This window comes from Balaenoptera physalus (assembly GCF_965194825.1).
Source record: "Balaenoptera physalus genome assembly, chromosome: 17".
NCBI classification, from domain to species: Eukaryota; Metazoa; Chordata; class Mammalia; order Artiodactyla; family Balaenopteridae; genus Balaenoptera; species Balaenoptera physalus.
In genome coordinates, this window is record NC_138895.1 from 83,142,952 (window position 1) to 83,168,014 (window position 25,063).

General features: G+C 52.2%; 1 protein-coding gene across 5 annotated transcripts in view; it reads left to right on the forward strand.

Moving 5' to 3' along the window:
• Positions 1–17,194: 17,194 nt before the first annotated feature.
• The window catches only part of DENND3 (DENN domain containing 3), a 64,039-nt gene continuing 56,170 nt past the window's right edge, over positions 17,195–25,063 (forward strand). For all 5 annotated transcript variants that reach the window (XR_014255686.1, XM_082433768.1, XM_082433769.1 and 2 more), the window contains exon 1: positions 17,195–17,459. Coding sequence is in view for 4 of the 5 variants with exons in the window: in XM_082433768.1 (XP_082289894.1) it covers positions 17,358–17,459 (102 nt within the window). In the remaining variant the exon portion in view is untranslated. The remainder of the gene's footprint in view (positions 17,460–25,063) is intronic.

Consider the following 25,063-nt stretch of genomic DNA (forward strand, 5'->3'; position numbering starts at 1 on the left):
TGGTCCAAGCTGCTTCAACCTGCTCATTAGACAGATGGAGAAACTGAGGCCATGACCCGCCCGAGGCTATGTAGCTGGTGAATGTTGGCTCCAGGACCGACGTGGGGTCCCCAGGGCCACCGGATTCACACCTTTCTCCTGTTCCCACGTCCTGATGGGAAATGCAGTTCCTGAGAAGCCAGTGACCTTCCCAGGGTCACTCAGCTTGTAAGTGCAAAGCTGGGGCCAGAACCTGTCCCTTCTGGGTTCCTCCGAGGCCCCCAGGGCCTCCTGGACCCATCAGCAGCGCCCCCCAGCCTTGCCCCCTTGACTGCACTAAGGACTGCCCCATGGGAGGCATGGGTTAATGGGGCCTGAGCTCCAGGAGCCATCCCCAGGGGCAGCCAGATCTGCTTTAAAGAGGAAAGAACACCCCATGAGAGGACCTCGGGCCCCACACCAGCGTTTCCTGTCTCTGGGGCGCAGGCCAGGGGTGTGTGTGTGTGTGCCTTTCGGAGCAGCAGCTGAGCGAGGGGCTCCCAGGGGATGGGCGGGACCCTGGCCTGCCGGTTCTGCACAAAGCAAGGAAGCGTGACGTCACCAGAGGGAGGTAAACAGAAGGACGCTTCCTCTCTTGCTTCCATGGGGCTCTTGCCTGATCCAGAAGGCTCTCAAACTACAGAAAAATTTCCCTCCCAGCCTGGACTGGGGGTCAGTTAGTTCTTCTGGAGTTGCCCCTTTGTGGAGAGGAGAGAGTTCAAACCAAACCAAACTGGTGACAAGTCCTAGAATGAATTGTGCTAGAATCCCAGAGGCGGGAACCGGGAGGGGTCTGACACCAGTCCCACCCCCAACCCCACTTTACAGGTGGGGAGACTGAGTCCCAAAGAGTTCAAATTACTACTGAACAGATGATTCGTTACCCCTGTGAACAGACAAACCCTCAACACTGTGGCTTTCCGCGGGGGAGTCAGAAAACGCTACTCACCCTCAAGTTGCATCTGGGCTGGAGCAGGAAGGACACCAGGATTGGGAGAGCTGCAGTTCTGCCTTGGCTCTCTACTGGCAAGTCATCTTATCTCTCTGAACTCAGCTCCTTCCCTATACACTGGGATAATGATACCTGCCTCAGAGAGTCACTGTGAGAATTGAGACAATATATGTCAAGATCCCAGCTTAGAGACTGGCTCACATTAGGTGCTCAATACTGTTTTCTGTAAAATGGAGACAAGGATATAGTTTCTGCAGCCATCAGGGTTACATTAGGCAACACATACCAGAAAACCTCAAACAGCGGGACTTCCCTGGTGGTCCAGTGGTTAAGAATCTGCCTTCCAATGCAGGGGACGCGGGTTCGAGCCCCAGTCGGGGAACTAAGATCCCACAGGCCGCGGGGCAACTAAGCCCGTACGCCACAATTAGAGAGCCCGCCATGCTAGAGAGAAGCCTGTGCGCCGCAACGAAGGACCCGCGTGCCGCAACTAAGACCCGATGCAGCCAAATACATATATATATATATATTTATATAAATATATATATATATAAAATAATATAAATATATAAATATAAAAACATAAATATATTATATGTATTTATATAAATAAATAAATATTTGAGGGAAAAAACCCACAAAACCTCAAATAACAGTGGCTTAAGCAAGATAAAAGTTTGTTTCTCTCTCTCACATTAGAAAAATCTGGAACTACACAGTCCAGGGTTGGTGTAGAACTCCACAATTATCAGAGACCCAGGTGCCTTCTATCTTTCTGCTCTGCCATTCTTATTACCTAGAGATCCAGCCATCACTTCCCAGCTCTGGGGGAGCAGGAAGAAAGAGGGTAGCGCACAAGACCCCTCCTAGAAGCCTCACCCAAGGGCTCCTCGCTCACTCCTGTTTTCAAAGAAGGCTGGAAAGTGTCCTTTTTTCTGGCTGGACACATTGCCATCCCCAGTCATTGTGACTCACTATATTGTCCACTTGTAAAGATTCTGCTAATAAGAAGGGAAAATGAATATTAGATAGGAGACCAACAGTGTCTTATGCACCCTCCTCACTGAGTGCTTTTGAAAAATAGACGTCATCGTCAAAATGGTGCTCTATTAACTGTAATCATTAATCAAATACAAGGAACAGTTATCTGAATATCAGAAAAAAATTAAAATAGATTTTTAAAAATGACTCCCTTTTCTTGAAGATGGTTCTGAAAGCGAAGAAGGAAGCTTCTCGCCACCGCCCCAAAGCCAAAGCAGAGGCTTGGAAGGCCAAGGAGGCAGTGCCGAAGGGCTGCACGGCCACAAAGAAAAGGAAGGTCCGCAGGGCACCCACCTTCACAGCCCAAGCATCCTTGCGAGAGCGCCTCCAGGAGCCACAGCCTTGAGCGCTCACCCCCTCGAGTTCCCCAGAGAAGACAGAACACTCTGTGTTCATTGTGGGTGCCAAGACCTCCGACTCCAGGTCACAAGGCTGCGGAGGCGCTTGGTGACAGGGTGTGGCCAAGGCCAGCCCCCCAGTGGAGAGAGAAGCAAGCGTTTGGCTGACTCCAGGCTGTGATGCTTCAGACGTTGCCAAAATTGGGATCATCTAATCTGAGTCCAGCTGGCTCATTCTAACTATATAGATTTTCACCATTTAGAAAAAAGACCCTAGAATATAGCCAATATTTTATAATAACTATTGATATAAATGAAGTATAACCTTTAAAAATTGCAACTCACTATTATGTACACTTGTAACTTATATAATATTGTACTGCAACTATGCTTCAATTTTAAAAAATACAAACAAAAACTAGAGTTTGAGATCCTTAAAAAAAAAAAGAGACCCTAACCAAATAGTTTGCAGGTGACCCAGAACAGTGGCAAGGCCAGGATTTTAAAGTCCACCCTCGGCTCCGAGGCTGTGCCCTCTCCCTGTCTGTTCAGCAGAAACCACGTGTGAGGCCCCACGTCCCCGTCCCCCCAACCCCGATGGCGATCATCCTCCCAGGCCTTCCCTCGAGGCTCGCGACTGACGGTCCCTCTGGCTGAAGGGGTGCTCTGGAATGCAGTGGGTCCCCAAACCAGTACCTGGTGGGTGAGGTTCCATTCAGTGCCAAGAGGCAAATACGGCAGCATCTTGTCGAGAGGGGACCCTGGAGGCGTCATTTTGAGGATTCAAGGAGATTCCTTCAGGCTTTATCCTGAAAATTCTCATTGAGGGTCTGTCATGCTGGGGATATAGCCATGAATAAGAAACCCCAATTCCTGCCCTTAGGATCTTCTGGACGTGAAGACAGGTGACCAACAAGATACGGGAGTGATGGGTGGAGAGTTAGAGGGACACATGCCGGAGAGGGAAACCACAGCAGGGAAATGGGATACGGAGAGTGTGTCGATGCGGAGGTTGAAATTTCGGATCAGGCAGGTGCTAATGCAGGAACCGCATTCTGGGCAGAGGGAACCGCATGTGCAAACTCTCAAGGTGAGAGCATGCCTGGGGGGCTTGCGGAAGAGCCAGGCGGCCAGGGTGGTTGGAGCAGGGGAGTGAGGGGACAGACAGCGACCAGGGGCCGGGCCGCTGGGGCTTGGGGGACTCTGCTTCTGCTCTGGATGGGACAGGAGAGTCACACAGTTCTGGGCCGGGAGGGCCCGCCTTGGCTTTCTCCAGAATCGCTCTGGCTGCTGTGTTGAATAGAAGGAGGGCAAGTTTTGCTTCTGTAGGGGGAGGGGCGTGTGACGCAAGAATGACCCACCAGCTTTGCTCCATCCTTTATTTGCAAAGCAGCTTTAAAGAGAAAGGAGGAGCCACGTATTCATTCATGCATTTCTTCGTTCACTCACTCATGCATTCATGTAAGACCACCCCCCTGCAAGCCCCAAACCTGGCGTCTCAGGTGGGTCACACCTAAACCCACCCTATGGGGCACTCACAGTTCCTCGGGCCTGTGCGTGTGTGGTCAGGAAGGATGGGCCTGTGGGTGTGCAGAATGCGGCGGGGGACACACAGCTCTGAGCTCACTGGGGGCGTTTTCGGTGAATTGGCCGATACCAACTGCCCACGGCAAGGTCCCCGGGCTATTCCCCCGATGGTCCTGCCTCTGAGCCAGGAAGGGCTCAGGAGCCTCACGGGCCTTTAGGATGGAGGGGTTCCTGGGAAGGAGGACTCTGGCTGCTAGATGTGGGTAAACCAGGACAGGCGGTCCCCCAGCCTCTGCTCACACAGCCTTACCCCGAGGAAGACTTCCTTGAACCTCCCCTCTGCTTGGCGAGGCCCCTGTCTGTCCGGCAACACCCCGGCGTGATCGCTTAGCACGTTATTTTGGAACGAAGTGTTTCTGTGTCTGTTGGCTGAGCCAGCAGCTGAGCCCCTCAGTGGCAGAGACCCTGCCTTGCTCATCTTTGTGCCTCCAGGGTTTAGCCCCATGTCTGACTGCCTACCATCCCTGGACCCTGGACTTAGCATCTCGCTGTCAGCGTCGCACACCAAAGCAGGCGTGCGAGGGATGCAGGGCACAGGTGAGCCGGGGAGGCTTCAGGAAGGAGGTGTGGGTGGGGCAGGCGGGGATGGAACAATGGCATCGAAGGGCCTGGAGAACTAGCCGCTGCTGAAGCCATTCGAGTTCAGTGGGCGTTGGGGGCGAGTGGAGGGCGCGGGGTGGAGTTGAGACCGAACAAGCCAGTCTGCGGGGGCTTGGAAGGCAGTGCTAAGGGGACTGCGCCACTGAAGGCCCTTAAGCAGGGAAGTGAATGACCACCCAACCGTGCGCTGCCCGGGCAGAGTGGCCGGGGGCGGGGTGTCCAGGGCAGAGGAGGGACAGGGAGAGACCAGGGGGGCAACGGTGTCCCCACCCGTGCCTCCTGCTCAGCTGGGTCTGCCCTGAGGACCATTCGCACAGGAGGAGGCCGCAGTGGGACCGGCCCCTCTGCCAGCGCAAGGCCGTCCAGTGGAGAAACTGCTGCTAGGGGCCTGGCTGGCTCCCTGGGGCCGCAGCAGCGGCTCAGGAGTGTCAGGCCAAGGCCCCCCGAGCTGGGTGCCTAGGGGCTCCACAAGGCCAGGCTAGTCAAGGGAGGCACCTGGTGGTGGTCACCAGTAACATGGACAGGAGGCAGGTGGGGGGCCTGCCCAAGGCCACCAGGGTAACAAAGATGCTCCGAGCTGAGGTGGTGGCGAGTGCGGGGACCAGGCTTTGGCTGCGGAAGCTCAGCCCTTCATTCCATGACACCCCGAGGTCTCACTGGGCCTCCCACAGACTCCCAGCTCCGCCCCACCAGTCCCAGCCCGCATTTTATGAAGTAGGCCTGACTGACGGGGCAGGTGGGTCCCAGCCCAGAGCGGATGTGGTGTCGACGGGAGGAGGTGACCAGCAAACCTTCTCCCCTCTCGTCACCGGCTGTCAGACGCCGACCAGCGCTGGCCCCAGGTTTCTCTTGTGTAAGATGGGATATTCGAGGGACTTCCCTGGCGGTCCAGTGGTTAAGACTCCACGCTTCCAATGCAGGGGGCGCGGGTTTGATCCCTGGTGGGGGAAGTAAGATCCCGCATGCCGCGTGGTGAGGTCAAAAAAAAAAAAGCAACAGGGTTCTTCGCTTTTATCTGCTGCAATGTGGTGAGGATCCAGTGATAACAGATGTAGATAATTCTAAAACAAGTGGTGCTCTTATCGATCTGCAGATGTAGCTTCAAACACCAGCGTTCTAAAAAGGGCTCTGCGAACAGACTGTGGTTGCCAAGGGGGAGGCGGGGTGGGGGAGGGAGGGACTGGGAGTTTGGGGTTAGTAGATGCAAACTATTACATAGAGAATGGATGGGTAACAAGGTCCTACAGTAGAGCACAGGGAACTATATTCAATATCCTACGACAAACCATAATGGAAAAGAATATGAAAAAGAATGCATATATGTGTATAACTGAGTGCTGTACAGCAGAAATTAACACAGCACTGTAAATCCACTATACTTCGACTGAAAAATAAATAAATAGAAAAGAGCTCTGTTAAGTTTTGCAAGTTGTGAAGAAGCCAAGCGCTTCCCCCAGCCTAGATCGTTTATATGTTTCTCTGGGTGGTTTTTCTTTTTTCCCAATTAGAATCATCAGTTGAGCATTTGTTAAATACACCAGGTCTGAACAAACCAGGATGCTCAGCTTTCGTGGTAAGGTGGCAAAAATCAGCATGAGAATGAAATGCTTTTGGAAAAACTATAGCCGGTACAAAACTATACTTGGTATCTATCACCAAATGGCTCCCAGCGTGGTGACATGACAAGATGGCCTTTCTGACCGGTTTGGGGATTAAACAGACTTGGGGAGACATCACAGCATGAGACGCACTTGGTCTATTCAAGGAAAGCTTATTTTTCATAAACGAATTTTAGTCTAAAGAAAGATTTCACCTTAAGGGAAAGAGCAGAATTACAGGTTGACTCGGCACCTTCATTTACATGTCTTTATAAAGAGTTTAATAAAAATAGGTTCAAAATGATTGTAAGAAAACCCTCACGGCACATACCAAACTGTAGGCGTCTCTTTATAAATCCGCCTCCTGTTTCTATGTCTGGTGGGATGTGATTGGCGTCCATGACCCAAGAGACCACTGGGTGCTGGCCCTGTGTGGGTGTGTCACCCACCCCAGCTCAGGGTCCCCTCAGTCACCCTGTGGACAACCACCCTGTTTGACTTAGAGAAACACAGTGGCATGAGACAGCCACTCAGGCAGGGAGAGGCGTGGAGGGACCTTGCCCTGTGCCGGCCCTTCTCCGAGAAGGAAAAACTGACACTCACGCTGAGCAAGCCACCAGCACGCTCGGGGGCAAGCATGTGGAGCAGCCCCCCCGGAAGTGGGTCTGAGTCCTGCGCCTACACGACCTCGGAGCGTGGCCTGGGGCAGTACCTGGCCCTCTAGGGAGGTTCCGGGGGGCAGGGACATGGCTGGCTTGTCTCTGCATTCCTGACACATAGTAGTTGCTCAATTAATATCAGTGTAAGTGCATGCGTGAATTTGTCTTTCAGACTTCCTTTTCGAAGCTCATTAAATACGGACTAGGGCTGGGCAAGAGAAATAGAATGCCGGCCACAGAGGTAAACAGCAGCCACGTTAAACAAAGTGAAAAGAAACAGGTGACATTCAGTTTAATAATACGTTTATTTAACTTGGCATATGTAAGATATTATCATTTTGACACGGATCAATGTACAAATTAGTAAGGAGGTACTTTACATTCTTCTCTCGTGCTGTCTTTGAAATCTAGAGCAGGCTCCCTTCACACCCGCCTGTGGCAGTACTAGGCCTCGTGTGGCTGGTTTCCGAGTTGGGCAGCACAGGACTAGAATGACCCAGCACCAAGCACCCAGTGGAGGAGGGACGAGGGCAGGGCCGTGTGCGGGTGCTGCATCAGAACGGGGAGCTCACCACCTCGCAGGCTGGAGAGACGGGTGAGTGAGGGGCATGAGGTGATAGATGCACCAGGGCTGTGGGAGCAGGCTGAGGCACACCTGGCCGAGTGGGGCCCCCACCTGGCCTGCCCGGTGCTCCAGGCCTGGTGGCACCCCTGTCAGTGGGGCCTCCCTGCTCCTCTCTGCTTCCAGCGCTCCACCTGGGGCCTGGCCTGAGGGGTCCCAGCAGCTGCTGAGTGATTTTTGCAGCAAGAACAACAGGACTGGCTTGTTCATTCACTGAAGCAGCGGGACCCCTCCCAGGCCAGAGGCAGGTGAGGGGCTGGCATCAGGGCGCATCCCCCCCCTCTCCGGGGTCTCACTCTTGCAGGAGTGGGAAAGAGCTCCCAAAACAGAGCCCACTGCGGGGCGAGGGCCGTGTTTCAGGCAGTGATGCTGGGTTTTAAACTGGGTTTTAAACAAACCCACCGTCGGCCGACTCCCCCCAGGCCTTCTGGACCCTTCGGACCCTTGGATGGAATTCATCTGCGGCCCCTGTCACTGCCCTCGCTTGCCCACGCAGGAGCCGGTGACGGGGGAGAGTTGCTAGACGTGGGAGCGGCTGCTTCCTTCCGTGAAGAACGGTGTGGAGTTCTTGGAAGGGCTCCATGTGCTTGAAAAGGACGTCTCAGCGGGTCCCGGGTGGGAGGGGGCCCGGGAACGGGGGCGGGGGAGACTCGGGTCTAGGGCCCTCCCTTGCCCCGGCCCCCCTCCACCATCTGGCTCTCAATGCCCCCCAGCCTCACACACTCTCACACACACACACACACACACACACACACACACCAGGAAATGGGTGTTGGTGGCTCGGTGGGTGGCCAGCTGAGAGAGAAGCAAGGGGACTGGGCAGCAGCTGGGCCTCAGGCCTCTGCCCCTCCTTGACCCTGGGCTCAGCCTGGCTTTGGGTTTGGAGGCCAAGAGGGACGGAGGACGGACAGGAGAGCCCAGCTGCTGCTCTGACCTGAGCTGCTCCGGGGACCAGGAGACGTGTGTGACGCGACTTGAGCCGCCCATGCCCCCCAGCCCCACTTCCTGGTGGGGCCGGGCAAGCGGGCACCTCTGGGGGGCGGCACACTTCCCTGCGGGTGGGCTCAGGACCACGCTGCTGGGCTGGTGGGAGGGAGTATCCCTGCTCAGGACTGGCCTCCCAGGACTAACCTCCTCTCTCGGGAATGTGTTCTTATGACGGGAAGGGGGTGTTTCCAGCTCTGAACTTTCACTGCCCCGGGGAGTTAGAGTTGACTGGGTCTGAAAATCCCTTCTAATGATAACATTCCAGCGTGGGAGGCCCTGTTAACCGCCAAGCAAGAACCACCTGCAGAGCCAGCGGCCTGAGGTGGGCAGGTCCGCCTCAGGCAGGGGCCTGGGCGCTGGCGCCGACCCCACCCGGGTATGCGTCTGCGTCCCCCCGCTGACCGCTGTGTCCTCTTGGGTAAGGGGCTCCCCTTGCTGGGCCACGGGTCCTGATCTGCCAAATGGGGTGACACCTGGCCATGGGCTGGAGGGGTGATGGGTAAGAAAACACACCTGTGCACACAAAGCATCCATTAGGTGCGTAATCAGCAGCCGGTGCACCATTGCTACGGGCGGCCCCTCGCCTCTGTCTGCCCTGGCCGGGCTCTGCAGCATGCAGAGGCTCCCAAGGAGGGGAAAGTCGGAAGCAAAGTGGAGCGGGGTGTCGGCATTTACCGAGGATCCCCTTTGCCCTCACACCAGCCTCTCGGGGTCTGCATTGCCGTCGCCCTGCAGTTAGTGAAGGATGGAGCTGCGGCTGGTCTTGGGTCTTTCTGCCTCCAGTGCTGGTGCCCCTTTCACTGGATGAGGTACAGGGCAGGACCCTTTCTCAGGAGAAGTGCCCGTGTGAGAGGGGCTGAGCTGAGGCTCTGGAGCCAGGATCAACTGAGAGGTTATAAGGTTGGAGCCCAAGAGCAGGCACAGGGGATGGGAGCCTCCAGGTCAGAGGGACAAGATGAGGGCTCAAGAGGTGTGATGGGGTGGGGAGGGCTGCCGCCCAGCCTGGGTATGGGAAGCAGGGAGGGAGGGCTTCCTGGAGGAGGGGGTACCTGAGTCAATGAAAGGTAAGTCAGAGTTATCCGGGGAGAAAAGGGGAGAGTGCATTCCAGGGCAGCGGGAACAGAAGGTGCAGTGGGAAATAACCTTGAATGGCCTTGAGCTTCCCTCTTGGGCCCTCGAGCGGACTGGTACCTGACTTCCCCTTTCCCACCCACTTACTGTTAGCTCTCTATTTTTATTTGTCTTGATTCCCAGTCCGGATGGGTTAAGTCAGTTCTCACATCTGTCCCCTTCCTCTCGCCCGAACACATAGCGGCAGCCGGACCGCAGCTTCCTGTCTGTCTTCACCCAGAGGAGGAGCGTGGCCACCCAGCCGTGTGGACCCTGACCCGGCACCTCCCTGGCTGCACAGCGGCTCTGCAGCCACAGGCACCTACACAGGAGTGTACACAGGTTCCTGGCGCCTACGCCAAAGTGTCCCAGGTCTCCCTTCTACCATCCTTCTCTTCCCGGAATTCTCTTTAAGGGAGACCCTTCTTGGGGGGCGGTTGAGTTTCAGAATGGGCACCCCCTTGGCCACCAGACCGTCAGGACCCCTGAGACAGCCCACGAGGCGGTGGGCTAGCTTCCCTTTTTCCTTTTGAAGTCACACATTTCATCCTCATCCTCATCCTCTCAGCCTTTTTCTAGCTCCAGGCCACCCTCTCAGGGATTAGGGTCTGGGATAGTTGGTTGGTATTTGAATTTGGAGAAGTATCTTCACTGCAATCACATTATCTTAAACACAATAGTGTTCCAGAAATAGATGAAACCATTGACTTTCTCTTTTTTTCTGATAAAGTGTTTACAAAGAACACGTCCAACCATTCTACCACAGACAGACACTCCCTGCCCCACCCGCTGAAGGACCACAGAACCTAGCCTGTTCCTGCCCAGAATTTGGTATCACTACCCCTTGTTCTTCAGGGTTTTCTTACATACGTGTGTTTTGTGCACGCTCATTAAATGACATCATAGTGTATGTTCTCCTGTGACTTTATTCTTTTATTCAATATTGCGTCAGAGAATCACTGCTAAACGTCACCCCACTGCGCAGATGGACCCTAATCAACGGTCAGTGGAACTTTGTTTTATTCATCAAATGTTCCTGTGCACCTATTACTTTGTGCCAGACGTAGGGCTGGGCGCTGGGGACTGATGTGCACAGGGTGAGAACAGCCTCCCCGGGGTCACCCGGCCGTGGGTGCCGGGCCGGGCCCACGTCAGGGCAGATTCTAATTCAGCCCCACTACTCGCCAGAACTGTCAGGCATGGCGGTGGTCAGCACACAGTAGGCAATAAACCTTTGTTGAGCGGAGCTAAAGGTTTTTATTTCGGGGAGGGGAGTACTATTACTTCCGTTTTGCAACTGACAAAATGTAGCAACAGCCCAATGATTTCTTTTTCAATTTATTTTTTATTTTTTGGCTGTGTTGGGCCTTCACTGCTGCGCGTGGGCTTTCTCTAGTTGCGGCGAGCGGGGGCTACTCTTCACTGCGGTGCGCGGGCTTCTCCTTGTGGTGGCTTCTCTTGTTGCGGAGCATGGGCTCTAGGAGAGCGGGCTTCAGTAGCTGTGGCACGTAGGCCCAGTAGTTGTGGCTCGCGGGCTCTAGAGTACAGGCTCGGTAGTTGTGGCACACGGGCTTAGCTGCTCCACGGCATGTGGGATCTTCCCGGACCAGGGCTCGAACCTGTGTCTCCTGCATTGGCAGGCGGATTCTTAATCACTGTGCCACCAGGGAAGTCCAGCCCAGTGGTTCTGAAGCCTGGCTGTGCCTTATGTGGCCCAGCGGGCCTGCAGGACCACAGCTGCCTGGGATCGGCCAACACCCAGTCCTCCACAGCTCGGGGGAGGGCCTGGCAGAGGGGTTTGTTGAAACATTCCATGGGATTCTTTCCTGTGGCCAGTGTGAAGAGACCGTTTGCACCCTTCAAAATGCTGTGAGATGTTGAGCTCAGATTGTACAGTCTCCACGTAGGCCTGGGGAGTTAGCATTCCTGACACACGGCTTCCTCTAATTCATTAATTTTTTAGAGACAGCAACATCTAATGATGGGGTTATGGCTGGCTGGGGCAGGAGCACACTGTCTGGGCAGACACTGGGCACTGGGCGAGGGGACCCCTCCCGTGGCATGGTTACCCTGACGACTAGCAGCACCTGTGCCGTTTGCTGTGACACCATCACATCTCTCTGGGCGATGGCTCAGGCTCGCCGCCTGATGCCCACTGCCCAGAGCCTACGTGCCGTCTATTGTAACTGCCCTCTGTTTCTCTTACATTCCTCCCATCCTTTCCCACCACAGGAGAGGGAAGAAAGGGCCCAGACCTAAACATGACAGTACACACACACACACACACACACAGCCCGTGGGATGTCCCATGTACACATCCACAGGCCTGCCAAGGTCATCTGTCCCCCCGAGGCTCCTCTGGCCCCCGCCTGCCTGGGCCTCGTGGGACCTTTCTGCACGAGTGAGGGCCTGCTCTGTGCTGGGCTCTGACTGGCTCCGGGGACAGAGCAGAGGCATCTCGACCGCATCCCTGCCCCCAGGTTGCTGACGGAGCATCTGGAAGACAGACCAACAAGCCCCTAGAACGTGGTGTCGTCCGCACTGGGGAGATGGCACGGGGGCCAGTCTCATCTGTGCGGCCAGGGAGGAGAAACCTGGGGTCAGCTGGCCCCCTCCCCATTGCCTCCTGAGACTTTCTCACTCTGTGCCCTCCCCCCCTGCACCCACTGCCCATTCAGACCCCTCCCTCCCCTGCCTGATGACTGCAGAATTCCCGTTGGATTTCCTGCCTCTGCCCTACAGCCTGAGTCAGCCCTCTCCCATACCTGACTGGCCCCATTTCTTTCCTGGTCAAAGTCCTCCGCCACTTGGCAGGATCCCCAGGGTAGATGCCAGCTTTCCCGATCTGTCCCTGTCCCCCAACCCCAGGCATGCGTGGAGCCCACACCATGCGCTGGGCGCTGTTCCAGGGGTGTGGGCAGAGCAGGGGGCACCAGACACACATCTCTCACCAGCTCCCACGGCTGCAGGACCCAAGTGCTGGTTCGTGGCCCTCTGCACACACCATACTGCTCCCTCTGCGTAGCCTGCCGTGCCGTGCCCTCTGTGCCTTTTCTCCCCGGAAGATGCCTCGTCACCCTTCGAGGTTAGTTTCGGGGGTTCTCCTCTTGCCTGAGTCTCCCTGGGTCACTTCCCCGATTCCACACACCCTCTGCTTCCTTCCCGCCCCTGAACACACGTTTGCTGCACTGGGAGCTTGGGGGGGGTGGAGGGGGTGGTAGGTGGAGTCTATATTTTGTATTTATTCTTTGTGTTCCCAGTTCTTATTACAGGACCAGGCACACAGTAGGTGCTCAATAAACAGAAATGAGGAAACTGAGGCTTGGGAAGTAAAGGGAGGTGCTAGGTCAGACAGCTAGTTAGAGGGGCTTGGATGTGGAATAGTTTACCTCTGATTTCTACGTGGTAAACATTCTTCTCTCCACATGCTGGTCCCCTCATTTCCTGGAGAAAACTGTTTATTCATACTCATGCTTTTCTTTGCTAACAGGTATGTGATTGTACTTTCCCAAGAATTGATGAAGCTTGGCTTACATTTTTGTGTGGAGAACCAGCTAACCTCTACCTCAGAATTTTTGTGAGGCAAAAGAATTTAAACGTTTTTTAAAAAGTTGTAACATGGTAAAGTGCATCTGAAGGCTGCAGACTGCATCAGAGAGCAGGTATTGTGTGCCCACTGCGTGTGGATGTTTGTGTTATGTATGTGTGTCAACATGACCCGGTCCCTACATACCATCAAGTCGGGGGACAGGCCCTGTAGACAATTCCTGTAAAGATGATAGTAGAAGATAACACTGATTGCACCTGACCAGCGATGGTGGTCTATGTGACCCTGGACCCTCAGAACAACCTTGAGAAGCAGTACTATTATTATTATTAATTTTAAAAAAATTTTTGGCTGCATTGGGTCTTCGTTGCTGCGCATGGGCTTTCTCTAGTTGCAGTGAGCGGGGGCTACTCTTCGTTGCAGTGCACGGGCTTCTCATTGCGGTGGCTTCTCGTCGCTGAGCACGGGCTCTAGGCGCGCAGGCTTAGTTGCTCCGTGGCATGTGGGATCTTCCTGGACCAGGGCTCGAACCCGTGTCCCCTGCATTGGCAGGCAGATTCTTAACCACTGCGCCACCAGGGAAGTCTGAGAAGTGGTACTCTTAACATCCCCACTTTATAGATGAGAAACCGAGGCCTGGAGAGATGAAGTAACTTGTCCAAGGTCAAATACTTAGCAAATATTGGAATCAGGATTTGCAGCAGGCAATTGAGGATGAAGACACTGTAATCCAGAGTAGAGGGTTCTGCCCTGCTTCCCACGGGGGTAGGAGACAGGGCAGGGCAGGTGCAGGCCAGAGCAGGGAAAGTGCATCCCAGGCAGCCTGAAGGGAAGCCTGAAAGTGCCACGCACCTGGGGGTTTCTGATGAGTCTGAGGAGTGCAGGAGGGGCCCAGCGAGAGGTGGGGCTGGAGCACTCAGTTGGGACCCCAGGGTTTGACATTTAATGCAGGGATGAGAAAAGGCTGGTCTGTCCAAACAGTTATAATGCTGACATGCTGTCATCTGGACACAAACCCTGCTACTGACCACCAGAACCCTTTCTCCCCTTCTTCAAGGGACAAAACAGAACGCTGAATATCCCACACATTTGTCCCCTACTGTTGTTGTTGTTACTGTGAGGTTTTTTACTTGGAGACCATTTCACTTTCACATCAACCACCAAGTCCTCAATAAACTGGTTGCATTTGTGTATTTATATCTACATATAAAGGTATTACATCACATCACATATGGTTCTGAAGCAGCATAGGAAAAAGTCGAGAAAGCTGTGCACCTGTGTGTGTGCTGAACCAGCTGGGGAGATGTGTGAAATAGAGCAGGGTCACAGTTTTTATTGAAAACTTTTTGGCCATTTGTGTATGAGAAATTGTGTATGAGAAACGTCTATTCAATCCTTTGTCCATTTTTTTTTAAATTAATTAATTAAAAAAAAATTTTTTGGCTGCGTTGGGCCCTCGTTTCTGTGCGAGGGCTTTCTCTAGTTTCGGCAAGCAGGGGCCACTCTTCATCGCGGTGCGCGGGCCTCTCACCATCGCGGCCTCTCTTGTTGTGGAGCACAGGCTCCAGACGCGCAGGCTCAGTAGCTGTGGCTCACGGGCCCAGTTGCTCCGCGGCATGTGGGATCCTCCCAGACCAGGGCTCGAACCCGTGTCCCCTGCATTGGCAGGCAGACTCTCAACCACTGCGCCACCAGGGAAGCCCTGTCCATTTTTTAATTGGGTTGTTTTGTTATTGTTGAGCTGTGGAATATTTATCCCTTATCAGATATATGATTTGCAAACATTTTCTCTTATTCTGTAGGTTGCCTTTTCACTTTTGTCAGAATGCCCTTTGTAGCACCAAAAGTTTTTAGTTTTGATGAATTCATCTACTTTTCTTTCATGGCCTGTGCTTTTGATGTCAGATGCAAGAAATCATTGCCAAATCCAATGTTATGAAGCTCCCTATATTTTTTTCAAAAGAATTCTGGTTAACACCTAAACCTCTGCTAAAATGCCCAAAGAAGTGTTGATAGATTGAAGTCCTCATAAATGCCATTAAAAAATCATTTATTGAGGTGAAATTCCATTCCAGAAAATTAACCATTTCAAAGCAGTTTAGTGTCATTTAATAAATTCACAACGTTGTGCTCGTACCCTATTTTTGCATCAGTACTTTATGGTTTACAAACTATTTTCATACCTATTTTCCCACTTGATCTGCACAGTAATCCTGAGAGCTGGACAGAACAGCAAACAAATTACACAGGCTGGGGCGGAAGAAGGGGAGGGGTAACCTACCCGTGAAAGTCTGTTGCAAGGCGGGCACCGTGCCAGCAGGTTCCTTAACTGATCTGAGCTCTGCTTCCCCTGGCTCTAATGTGCGGCAGTGACACCCACCTGGGCGGTGGGCTTGTCAGCGAGGCTCTGCTCCCCCCCTTCCTCCCTCAAGTACGTCATCAGCCTCTACGTGACCCTTACATCACCTGGGATTTTGATTGCTGGTTATGTCCACTTCTATCTCCAATCCGTTAGCACTCTCAAGGGTGGGGCAAATCTTACTGGAGGCACTTTGGCAGTCCCTGCAGAATGAGCAACAGGGACTTATTAAAAAGCAAGAGTGCGGAGCTAGGAGCCCCTCTGAGGTCATCTGGCCCCTTCTCCAGTGTTAACGATGAGGAATGGGAGGCCTAGAAAAGGGGAGTTCCATAGCCGCGCCCACAGCAGGCCCCAGACTTTCCACCCCAATCCTGGAGCTCCCTTCCTTAAACCCTTGCGCCTCTCGGAGGAATAGGGACACCTGCTCCTGCTTGAACCTCACTGGGTCCTCACCCAGATAGCTGCCTAGTGTTTACCCCCTGAGTCCTGGCCACGCCTGGCAGTGTTTGAACAAACAGGAAGCCGAAGCTCGGGGCGTTGAGGAGCTTGGCTGTCACACAGCTCACACGGGGGGGCAGACGCCAGCCCAGGTCCCTGCAAGCCCAAGGCCTTGCTGCTCAAGCCGCCAGTGGCATCTGTGAGTCTCTCTCCTGGGCACTGCGGATTCTCAGGTGACAGGCTCCACCCCGCCCTCTGCCAAGGCTGCCAACAACCAGGACACCGTGGAGAGAGCTAGACCATTACAAGCAAAATCTGTCCTTTTGAAGTCAGTGGTTGCAACTACTGGTCATGGCTCACCGATGAGAGCCAGGGATGCTGGGCAGCCTCGACCTGAGTGAGAACCAGCTGTGATTCATGATCGTTAGACGACTTAACAGTGAAACACAAATCCCGTGTGAGTCAGGCGGCAGTCAGTGGGGGCCTCACCAGGCTGGAAAGGAAGAAGGAATCCTTCGGCCTCCAGATCCACACCTCCCAGCCCTGTTTTCATTTTGACCTTGCTTTGTAGTTATTGTTCGACATTATTATTAAGCATTTCAGATTTTAAAAAAAGAATCATAGATTATTAGAACTAGGAAAGTTCCTTTGGTATCATTTCCTACACGGTTTTATAGATACTGCCCAAGGTCGGCTGGGAGGCAGAGCTAGGACTGGGGCCGGCGTCCCCTCCAAGTTCTGTGCCAGTGACCAGGCACCGAAACCAGCCTCTTGGCCCCAGCCGGGATCAGGCCAGGCCTGCAGCTGGCCGGGGAAGGACCCTGTCCATCTTCGGACCCTCCGCAGTCCTGCGCTCCCCGCGTTCTAGTCTAGCGGCGCCCACCCCACCCCGTTTCCTGCTGAATTTTACTCAACCTCTTAGCAGACTTGGCCAGCCTTAGGTTAACCGGGCATAGTTATTATGCCCACCGGCCTTTCCTGCCGTCCACGACCGGCCAACGCCACGGCCCTGCTCGCAGGAGGGCTTCCTGGAGGCGGCGGCGGCAGGGGGCGCCCCCGGCCTTATTCCCTCCAAGGTTGGGCCCGGAGGCTTGCGGGAGCAGGTGACTCCCGCACCCTCGGCCCTGGAGGCTGGGAGCCCTCCTGGGCCACCTGAAGACCCCGCCCACCTCTTCCCCGGTTCCCCGAGGAGGGGGCTGCCGGCAGGGAGAGGCTGGGCCGACGGAGGCAGCTGGGCGCTCAGACGCCGCGCACGCGCCGGAGCCCGCCGGCCCGGTTCGGAAATGACGACCTCGCGCCGGGCCCCGAGCCCGCCCCCGCCAGGCCCCGCCCCGCACGTCCCGCCCCGCGGACGGCGCTCTCCGCGGACCGGCCGGCTGCAGCTGGCGCGGGCGCTGGGCTGGGCGGCGGGCGAAGTTGCGGCCGGGGCGCGGGGTCGGGGCCGGGTGGCCCGAGGCGCCCGGGCGGGGTACGCCCAGCCGGCCGCGGCCGCGGAGCAGCCATGGCGGAGGCCGCCCCGCAGTACCTGGCGCTGCCCTCGGGGTTGCTGGAGCTGTGCGCGCTGCTGGGGGCCCCCCGGGACAGCCTCCGCGGCCCCGAGCAGGTAAGGCCCGGCGGGGACACCGACGCGGGCGGGGCGGCCGGGGAACGGGGTCGGGCCCCGCGCACCCCCACCCCGGGTGCGCACGGAGCCCCCGGCGTCCGCCGGGTGGGGAAGCTGCGCCGAGGTCCGGCCGGGCCGGCCACCTCCAGCCTCCCGGGGCGAGAGCAGCAGCTGTCCTCGCAGCCGCGGTGGAGTCGCGAGTGGCAGCCGGCTGGGGGCTCCCTCCCCTCCCCTCCCCTCCGGGAGGATCTCTCGGCGGGGGGGGGGGACCCGCTGGAGTCGCACCGCGATGAAGTGTGATGGAGAAGCTCGCGTCCGTCGGGCCGCTTCCTAAGCGCTTCGTCCCGCTCGGCTTCTCTGCCTCAGGACGCCCACCTGGGTCAGGTGAAGACGCGGCCCGGCCGCCTGGAGTTCCGCGGCCTCCAGCACCGAATCCTTGCCCGCTATTAAATGATTTCACTCATTCCACAGATTCACGGTCTCCTAGGTGCCGGTGCTGTTCTAGGCACAGCATAAGGATATTTTCGGTAGATTTAAGGACCGCCTTTATACGTTCTCCATTTAGTCGGTATGCGATGAAACGAGCTGTTTTTCACTGTAAAACACTTGCAGCCCGCCTCCCCCTGTTCTCCGCTCTGCACCCTGGCAGCCAAAGTGGCAAGCTCGCGTCCCTTCCTCCGGGACCGCAGCTTGGGACATTTTTCTTTTTTCTTCCCTGTGCTCTCACTTGTTCTTAGTTCCGGAACCCTGGCTTTCTTTGGAGTGGGTCTGTGGCCCTCTCTTTCCCTTGGCCTAGATGTCTGGGACTCTTATCATTTTTCTCGGGTTAGTGGTGGTGCTCGGTGTGTCCAGAGAGTTCCCGACTCTACTGCCTCATTATCTGGACAGGTCCTTTCATCTGGTTCCAGACGACAGCAAGGAAAGGCAGAGAAAGCCATTTTGAGTATTTAGGGCTGCAGGATTGAATGGGCATCACTAAGAGGAGCTAAATGTTGCAAAAATTAACCCGGATAAATGTGTCTGGTAATGTCTTGGTGGTCTCTATGCCTTGGCTTTAGTATAAGGCCAATTTTGATGATTTCTGCATTTCCCTCCCCCCTCTCACTCCGCGAACCTCCATCATGTCTGGGTCCCCCTTTGGCCTCTGCCTCCTCTGACCCTGTGGATTGAGTTGAGTTGTCTCTCTGCCTCTCAGTGCCAAATGGCATTACCTCCTTTTTCTTCTGATAGGAAATGACCTGGTTTCAGTTTGGGTCTTCGCCACAGTTGGGCATCTTGTTTCTTGGGTGATCACAACATGTCTGTTCATTGCCGTGATGAGAAGAGGATGAATCAACGGAATATTTACAGTGGTACTTTCCTGAACTAAACAGACTACGACATTTTGCAAGTCGAGTGGGCAGTCGGCCACTCTGCATTTTAGCCATCATCCTCTTTATTCTGTACTCTGCTTCTGTTACGGGTTCGGCAAAGGGTGGAGGGAAAAATAGTTGAAGGAGCAGGAAAAGGAGGAGTGTTGTGAAATGGAGTAACATCCTCATTGTAAGACCTACATTAATGTTACAATTAATCAAACATAGGATATCATTTATTCAGTTTTATTTTTATAGCAGTTCTATTTTGAATATCCAAGGCTTTTAAATAACTTTTAATTTTACTTTTAAAAGTCACCGTTTCTCTCCGATTCAGGGATTCCTATTTGGTGACCCATGAAAACAGAAGCCCAGAGGTATGAGAAATATCCTGCTTGTTGTTAGGATAGTGTAGTGTCCTAACTTCATGTTTTATTTATTCCTTAGATGGGATGGTGTTTGTTTTATTGAGGTTAGTGACAAAGAATTCGAAAATACAGTTCAATCCCCAGTGAATTACTGTGGTCAGTTACATTTCCTTCTACTCCTTGGTTGCTGTGGAGACTAAACACATAGATGCGAAGGGATCCATCACAAATCCATCACAGGGTGGTGGAAAAGTGCTCAGAGCACCTTTCACAGTGTAGGTCACTGGCATAAATCTTGTGGGTGAAGGCACATTTTTATGTTTTTTAGTGGAGAGCATCCTGGCTTTCCATTTCTAGAGCAGCACTGTCCAACAGAAACCTTCCAGATGATGACGACCAGTGTTTTTCACCTCCACCATCCAGTTTGGTAGCAGCTGGCCACATGTGGCTACTGAGTGTTTGAAGTGTGGCTAGTGCCACTGAGGAACTGGATTTTATATTTCATTTAATATTAATTTGAATAATCACATGTGACTACTGGCAACTGTGTTGGACTCTTCTAGAGCATTTAAAAAAAATCTATTTCTGTTTTATTTCACAAATGACAGCCAATCCTATAGTGAAGATCAATGCCATTATGTCATCTAACAATGCCTCACATGAATTAAGAGTGTTGTGGTTTTTTACTTTTTAGTAAGTCAGTGTCTGGGAGGGAAGAGCAGGAAACTACCCTGGGCGGAGTCTGTGGAAATGGACATCATCTTTGGGGGGGTGGTAGGGTGGTGGAGGGGCTGGGTGAGGGGCAGTTGCAACATGTATCAGAAAGTAACATATTAACTCTCTGGGGCCCAGGATTGCGCTTTCAGGAGTTTATTCTTTTTATTTTATTTTATTTCATTTTATTTTTATTGGAGTATAATTGCTTTACACTGTTGTGTTAGTTTCTGCTGTACAATGAAGTGAATCAGCTATATGCATACGTATATCCCCTCCCTCCCACCTCCCCCCCCCATCCCACCCATCTAGGTCATCACAGAACACAGAGCTGAGCTCTCTGTGCTTTATAGCAGGTTCCCACTAGCTAACTGTTTTACACATGGTAGTGTATATATGTCAATCCTAATCTCCCAATTCGTCCCACCCTCCCCTTCCCCCCGTGTCCACATGTCTGTTCTCTACACCTGCATCTCTATTACTGCCCTGGAAATAGGTTCATCCATCTGTACCATTTTTCTAGATTCCATATATATGCATTAATATACGATATTTGTTTTTTTCTGTTTCTGACTTACTTCACTCTGTATGACAGACTCTAGGTCCATCCACTTCTCTACAAGTGACCCAATTTCATTCCTTTTTATGGCTGAGTAATATTCCATTGTGTGTGTGTATGTATATGTGTGTGTGTATATATATATATATATATATATACCACATCTTTTTTATCCATTCATCTGTCATTGGACGTTTAGCTTGTTTCCATGTCCTGGCTGTTGTAAATAGTGCTGCAATGAACATTGGGGTACATGTGTCCTTTTGAATTATGGTTTTCTCAGGGTATATGCCCCATAGTGGGATTGCTGGGTCATATGGTAGTTCTATTTTCAGTTTTTTAAGGAACCTCCATACTGTTCTCCACAGTGGCTGTATCAATTTACATTCTCACCAACAATGCAAGAGGGCTCCCTTTTCTCCACACCCTCTCCAGCATTTATTGTTTGTAGATTTTTTGATGATGGCCATTCTGATGGTGTGAGGTGATACCTCATTGTAGTTTTGATTTGCATTGCTCTGATAATTAGTGATGTTGAGCATCTTTTCATATGCTTCTTGGCCATTTGTATGTCTTCTTTGGTGAGATTTCTATTTAGGTCTTCTGCCCATTTTTTGATTGGGTTGTTTGTTTTTTTGATACTGAGCTCCATGAGCTGTTTGTATATTTTGGAGATTAATCTTTTGTCCGTTGCTTCATTTGCAAATATTTTCTCCCATTCTGAGGGTTGTCTTTTTGTCCTGTTTATGGTTTCCTTTGCTGTGCAAAAGCTTTGAAGTTTCATTAGGTCCCATTTGTTTATTTTTGTTTTTATTTTCATTAGGAGGTGGGTCAAGAAAGATCTTGCTGTGGTTTATGTCAAAGAGTGTTTTTCCTATGTTTTCCTCTAAGAGTTGTATAGTGTCTGGTCTTACATTTAGGTCTTTAATCCATTTCAAGTTTATTTTTGTGTATGGTGTTAGGTAGTGTTCTAATTTCATTCTTTTACATGTAACTGTCCAGCTTTTCCGGCACTACTTATTGAAGAGGCTGTCTTTTCTCCATTGTATATTCTTGCCTCCTTTGTCATAGATTAGGTGACCATAGGTCTGTGGGTTTATCTCTGGGCTTTCTATCCTGTACCATTGATCTATTTATGTTTTTGTGCTAGTACCATACTGTCTTGATTACTGTAGCTTTGTAGTATTGTTTGAAGATGGGGAGCCTGATTCATCCAGCTCTGTTTTTCTTTCTCAAGATTGCTTTGGCTATTCAGGGTTTTTGTGTTTCCATACAAATTGTAACATTTTTTGTTCTAATTCTGTGAAGAATGCCATTGGTAATTTGATAGGTATTGCATTGAATCTGTAGATTGCTTTGGGTAGTATAGTCGTTTTCACAAGATTGATTCTTCCAATCCAAGAACGTGGTATATATTTCTCCATCTGTTTGTGTCATCTTTGATTTCTTTAATCAGTGTTTTATAGTTTTCTGAGTACAGGTCTTTTGCCTCCTTAGGTAGGTTTATTCCTAAAGTTGCCACCAGAAAACTACTAGAGCTAAGCAATGAATTTGGTAAAATCGCAGGATACAAAACTAATGCCCAGAAGTCTCTTGCATTCTTATACACTAACAATGAAAGACCAGAAAGAGAAATTAAGGAAACAATCCCATTTACCATCACAACGAAAAGAATAAAATACCTAGGAGTTTATTCTAATTACAGAGTCAGACGTGTGCAAGTATATTCGGGTGAGACCTCATTGCTGCCTGTTGTTTAGCGTGATGAAGACTTGGGAGCAACCCAGCTGTCCGTCAGAAGGGGATTGGGCAGGGGTGGTGCCGAATTGTACACAGTGGGACATGCTAAAGTGTCAACAGGAGAGTCAGCACACTGTATGGTTAAATGGGGAAAAAAGCTTATGAAATCATTTAAATATAATTGTGTTTATGAAAAAGTTATATTTATGTTTATATTTTAAAAATGGGAAGCATGTATCCCATGCTGTTTAGATTACCTTTGAGTCATGGGATTATGGGGAAGGCATTCCCTTTCTATCATTATTTCCTTTATTATTTCTATATTGTTGTTATAATTTTTTAAAATGAGACTGTATTGCTTATCCAATCAGAAAAGACAACAGGGATTTCCATTTCGGAGAAAAAAAAAAAAAAAGACAGATGTGTAACGAGCTGCTAAATGCCAAGTTGGCTGGATTGTGGCCACATCACTTTCAGTGACTAAAGGTAGCTAGTGGGAATTACGGAGTTCATTGGCTTTACCGTAATGACCAATTCTCCATGCAGACTGAACATACCTCCAAGAGATCACGAGTGCCAGGGTGGCAATGCAGGAACGGCATCCACTCAGAGCCATCCTCTGTGCTGCCTGTGGGGCTGCAGAGAGGAGGGCCGCACAATCCCTGCCTCACCCCGGCCCGCCATTCTGGAGGTGATGTAGGACCACCGTGCCGGGCAGCGATGCTCTAGGAGGTGATGGGAAGGTGGCCTCCGGATGGTGACGTTCTAGGAGATGATGAACCGGGCGTGATGGCTGGAGGAGGTGTGTGTCCCTGGCTGCAGGGTGAGGAAACGCCGCCTCCAGTGAGTGTTGGGGGGGTCGCTGGTGAGGAGGTGGGGTGAGGAGGGGGCAGGGCACGTGTCAGGCAGAGTGAAGGGCAGGGAGAAGCACAGCATCGTGACAAAGGCGCATGTGTTGAGATGACTGAGGGCTTCAGTCGTGAGTGGCTTGGGTGCCCTGGCTTTGGAAGCAGGCTGGCCTGCTGCCAGGTGCACAACCAGTGCAGGTGGTCGGCCTGTCACGTGACACATGCACCGTGTGATACCTGCACGGGAATATGTGTGAGGATGGTAATGTGTAGAAACAAACACACTTTTTAGGTCTGGCTGAGGGACGGAGATGGGTCTGCAGGGCTGGTTTGCTGGGGTAAGAGGCTGGCGCCGGGCAGCTGGAGCCACGACTGTTGGGGCAGGTGAGGGAAGAGTCATGTGTGCTCTTTAGATGGGGGACCGCCCCCCCCTTTGGGAGAGTGGACGTCGGGCCAGGTGGGAGGAGGCGGGGCTGTTGTTCTTCTCTCGGCAGCAACCGGGAAGATTAGTTCATGGTGAATCTGTACCTACTCTGAGCCAAGGGTTTGCAAACGTGGTGCAGATGGGGCAGCAGCTGGGCTTTTTTCAGAGACCTTTCTGCGGCCCACCGTCGAGATGTGGGTTTCCCGATGGGGAGTGAGGGGCCATAGCGCCGGTCCCACCCTAAATGCCCAAGTGGTGTCATGCTGCCCACAGAGGAGCAGAGAGGTGGATGATCAAGTCTTTGGAAATAAGTGTGGGCTTAATTTTTGAAACTAAGTTTAAGGGACTCACGGCGTATATTGGGAGGCAGTTGGGTACAGCTGGGATGGCACAGAGGCCCCACCCCTGGGGGCAGAACCCTGGGAGCTGTCCCTGTGTGCATACCTGGAACCGCAGGAGGGTAGAGACTGCCCTGCAGGCTGTTGCATGAGGCGGGACTGGGGCCAAGGATTGGCCCTGGGGGTCTGTCTGCAGGGGCTGCCAGGGAGAGGGCTGGAGAGGTGAAATTGCAGAAAGGAGGCGGCCTTGGGAAGTTTCAGGAAAAGGGGTCGATCAATGAGGGGACCCGTTTGCTCCTCTGACTGTAATTTATACCAAGAGCTGTCCTGCGGTGAGGTGAGGTGAGGTATCGCCCAGTCTCTGTGGATATAACGTCTCACGTGCGGAGGAAATAGACGAGCATGTTTCCATAGGGAATTAGGTCCGAACTGCTGGATTTTGATAGGAAGGTTTTAGAAGAGGTTTCATACAAGTAAAGAAAAGGATTCCTTTTGTGCATGATACACAAAAGGTTTTTAAATTATACAGCAGTAGAGATTTCCCATGTTTGGTGTTGGTTCCTACTGGCATTAACTTTTTTCCCCAAATATAAAGAAACTGTTATCTGAATTCACATTACATCCCATAAAAATAGCGTATTGAGTTTAGAGTGTATTTACTGACTGAAAATGCTGTCATTGTAGATATCCTTTTAAGTGTAATAGTCCCCTGTTGGTACCACTGATTCTTACCAAAATATTGACGCTGGCTGTTCCTTTTCTGCCAGTCAAGGCCACATTTCTCTGGTGACAGTGGTGTTCTTCCTGATGCCATTTCTAGGGTCCTCAAAGACCCTAGGTTACCCACTCCCCAACATGACGGCCACCTCTTACCGTCTGTATCTTTTACACCCAGAGAATCCTGCTTTACTCTTTTCTGTCTTTAGCTGGCTTGGCAGCCCTTCCTTCTCGTGGACAGACTGCAGTTCATAATATCAATACCTTCCTTGGAAGATCTGAAATCAAGCTGGCACCAGTGTTTGTTTAGTCCTAACTCACTAGAAAGAAAAAGAGAGAGAAGGTGACCTATGTTATTTGAGGAAGAAGGAAAAGATAAAAGGTTAAACAAATCTGGACCAAGTTGAAGTATAAAAGAACTGAGGCTAAGAAGCCCCTTTTACGGATCCTGGGACGGTCTGGCGGGAGGAGGTGGCTCTCCACTGTGTCCATCAGGGCCTTCCTCACTCCTCCTTGTGTCCTCCCAGGCCGGAGGTGACAGAAC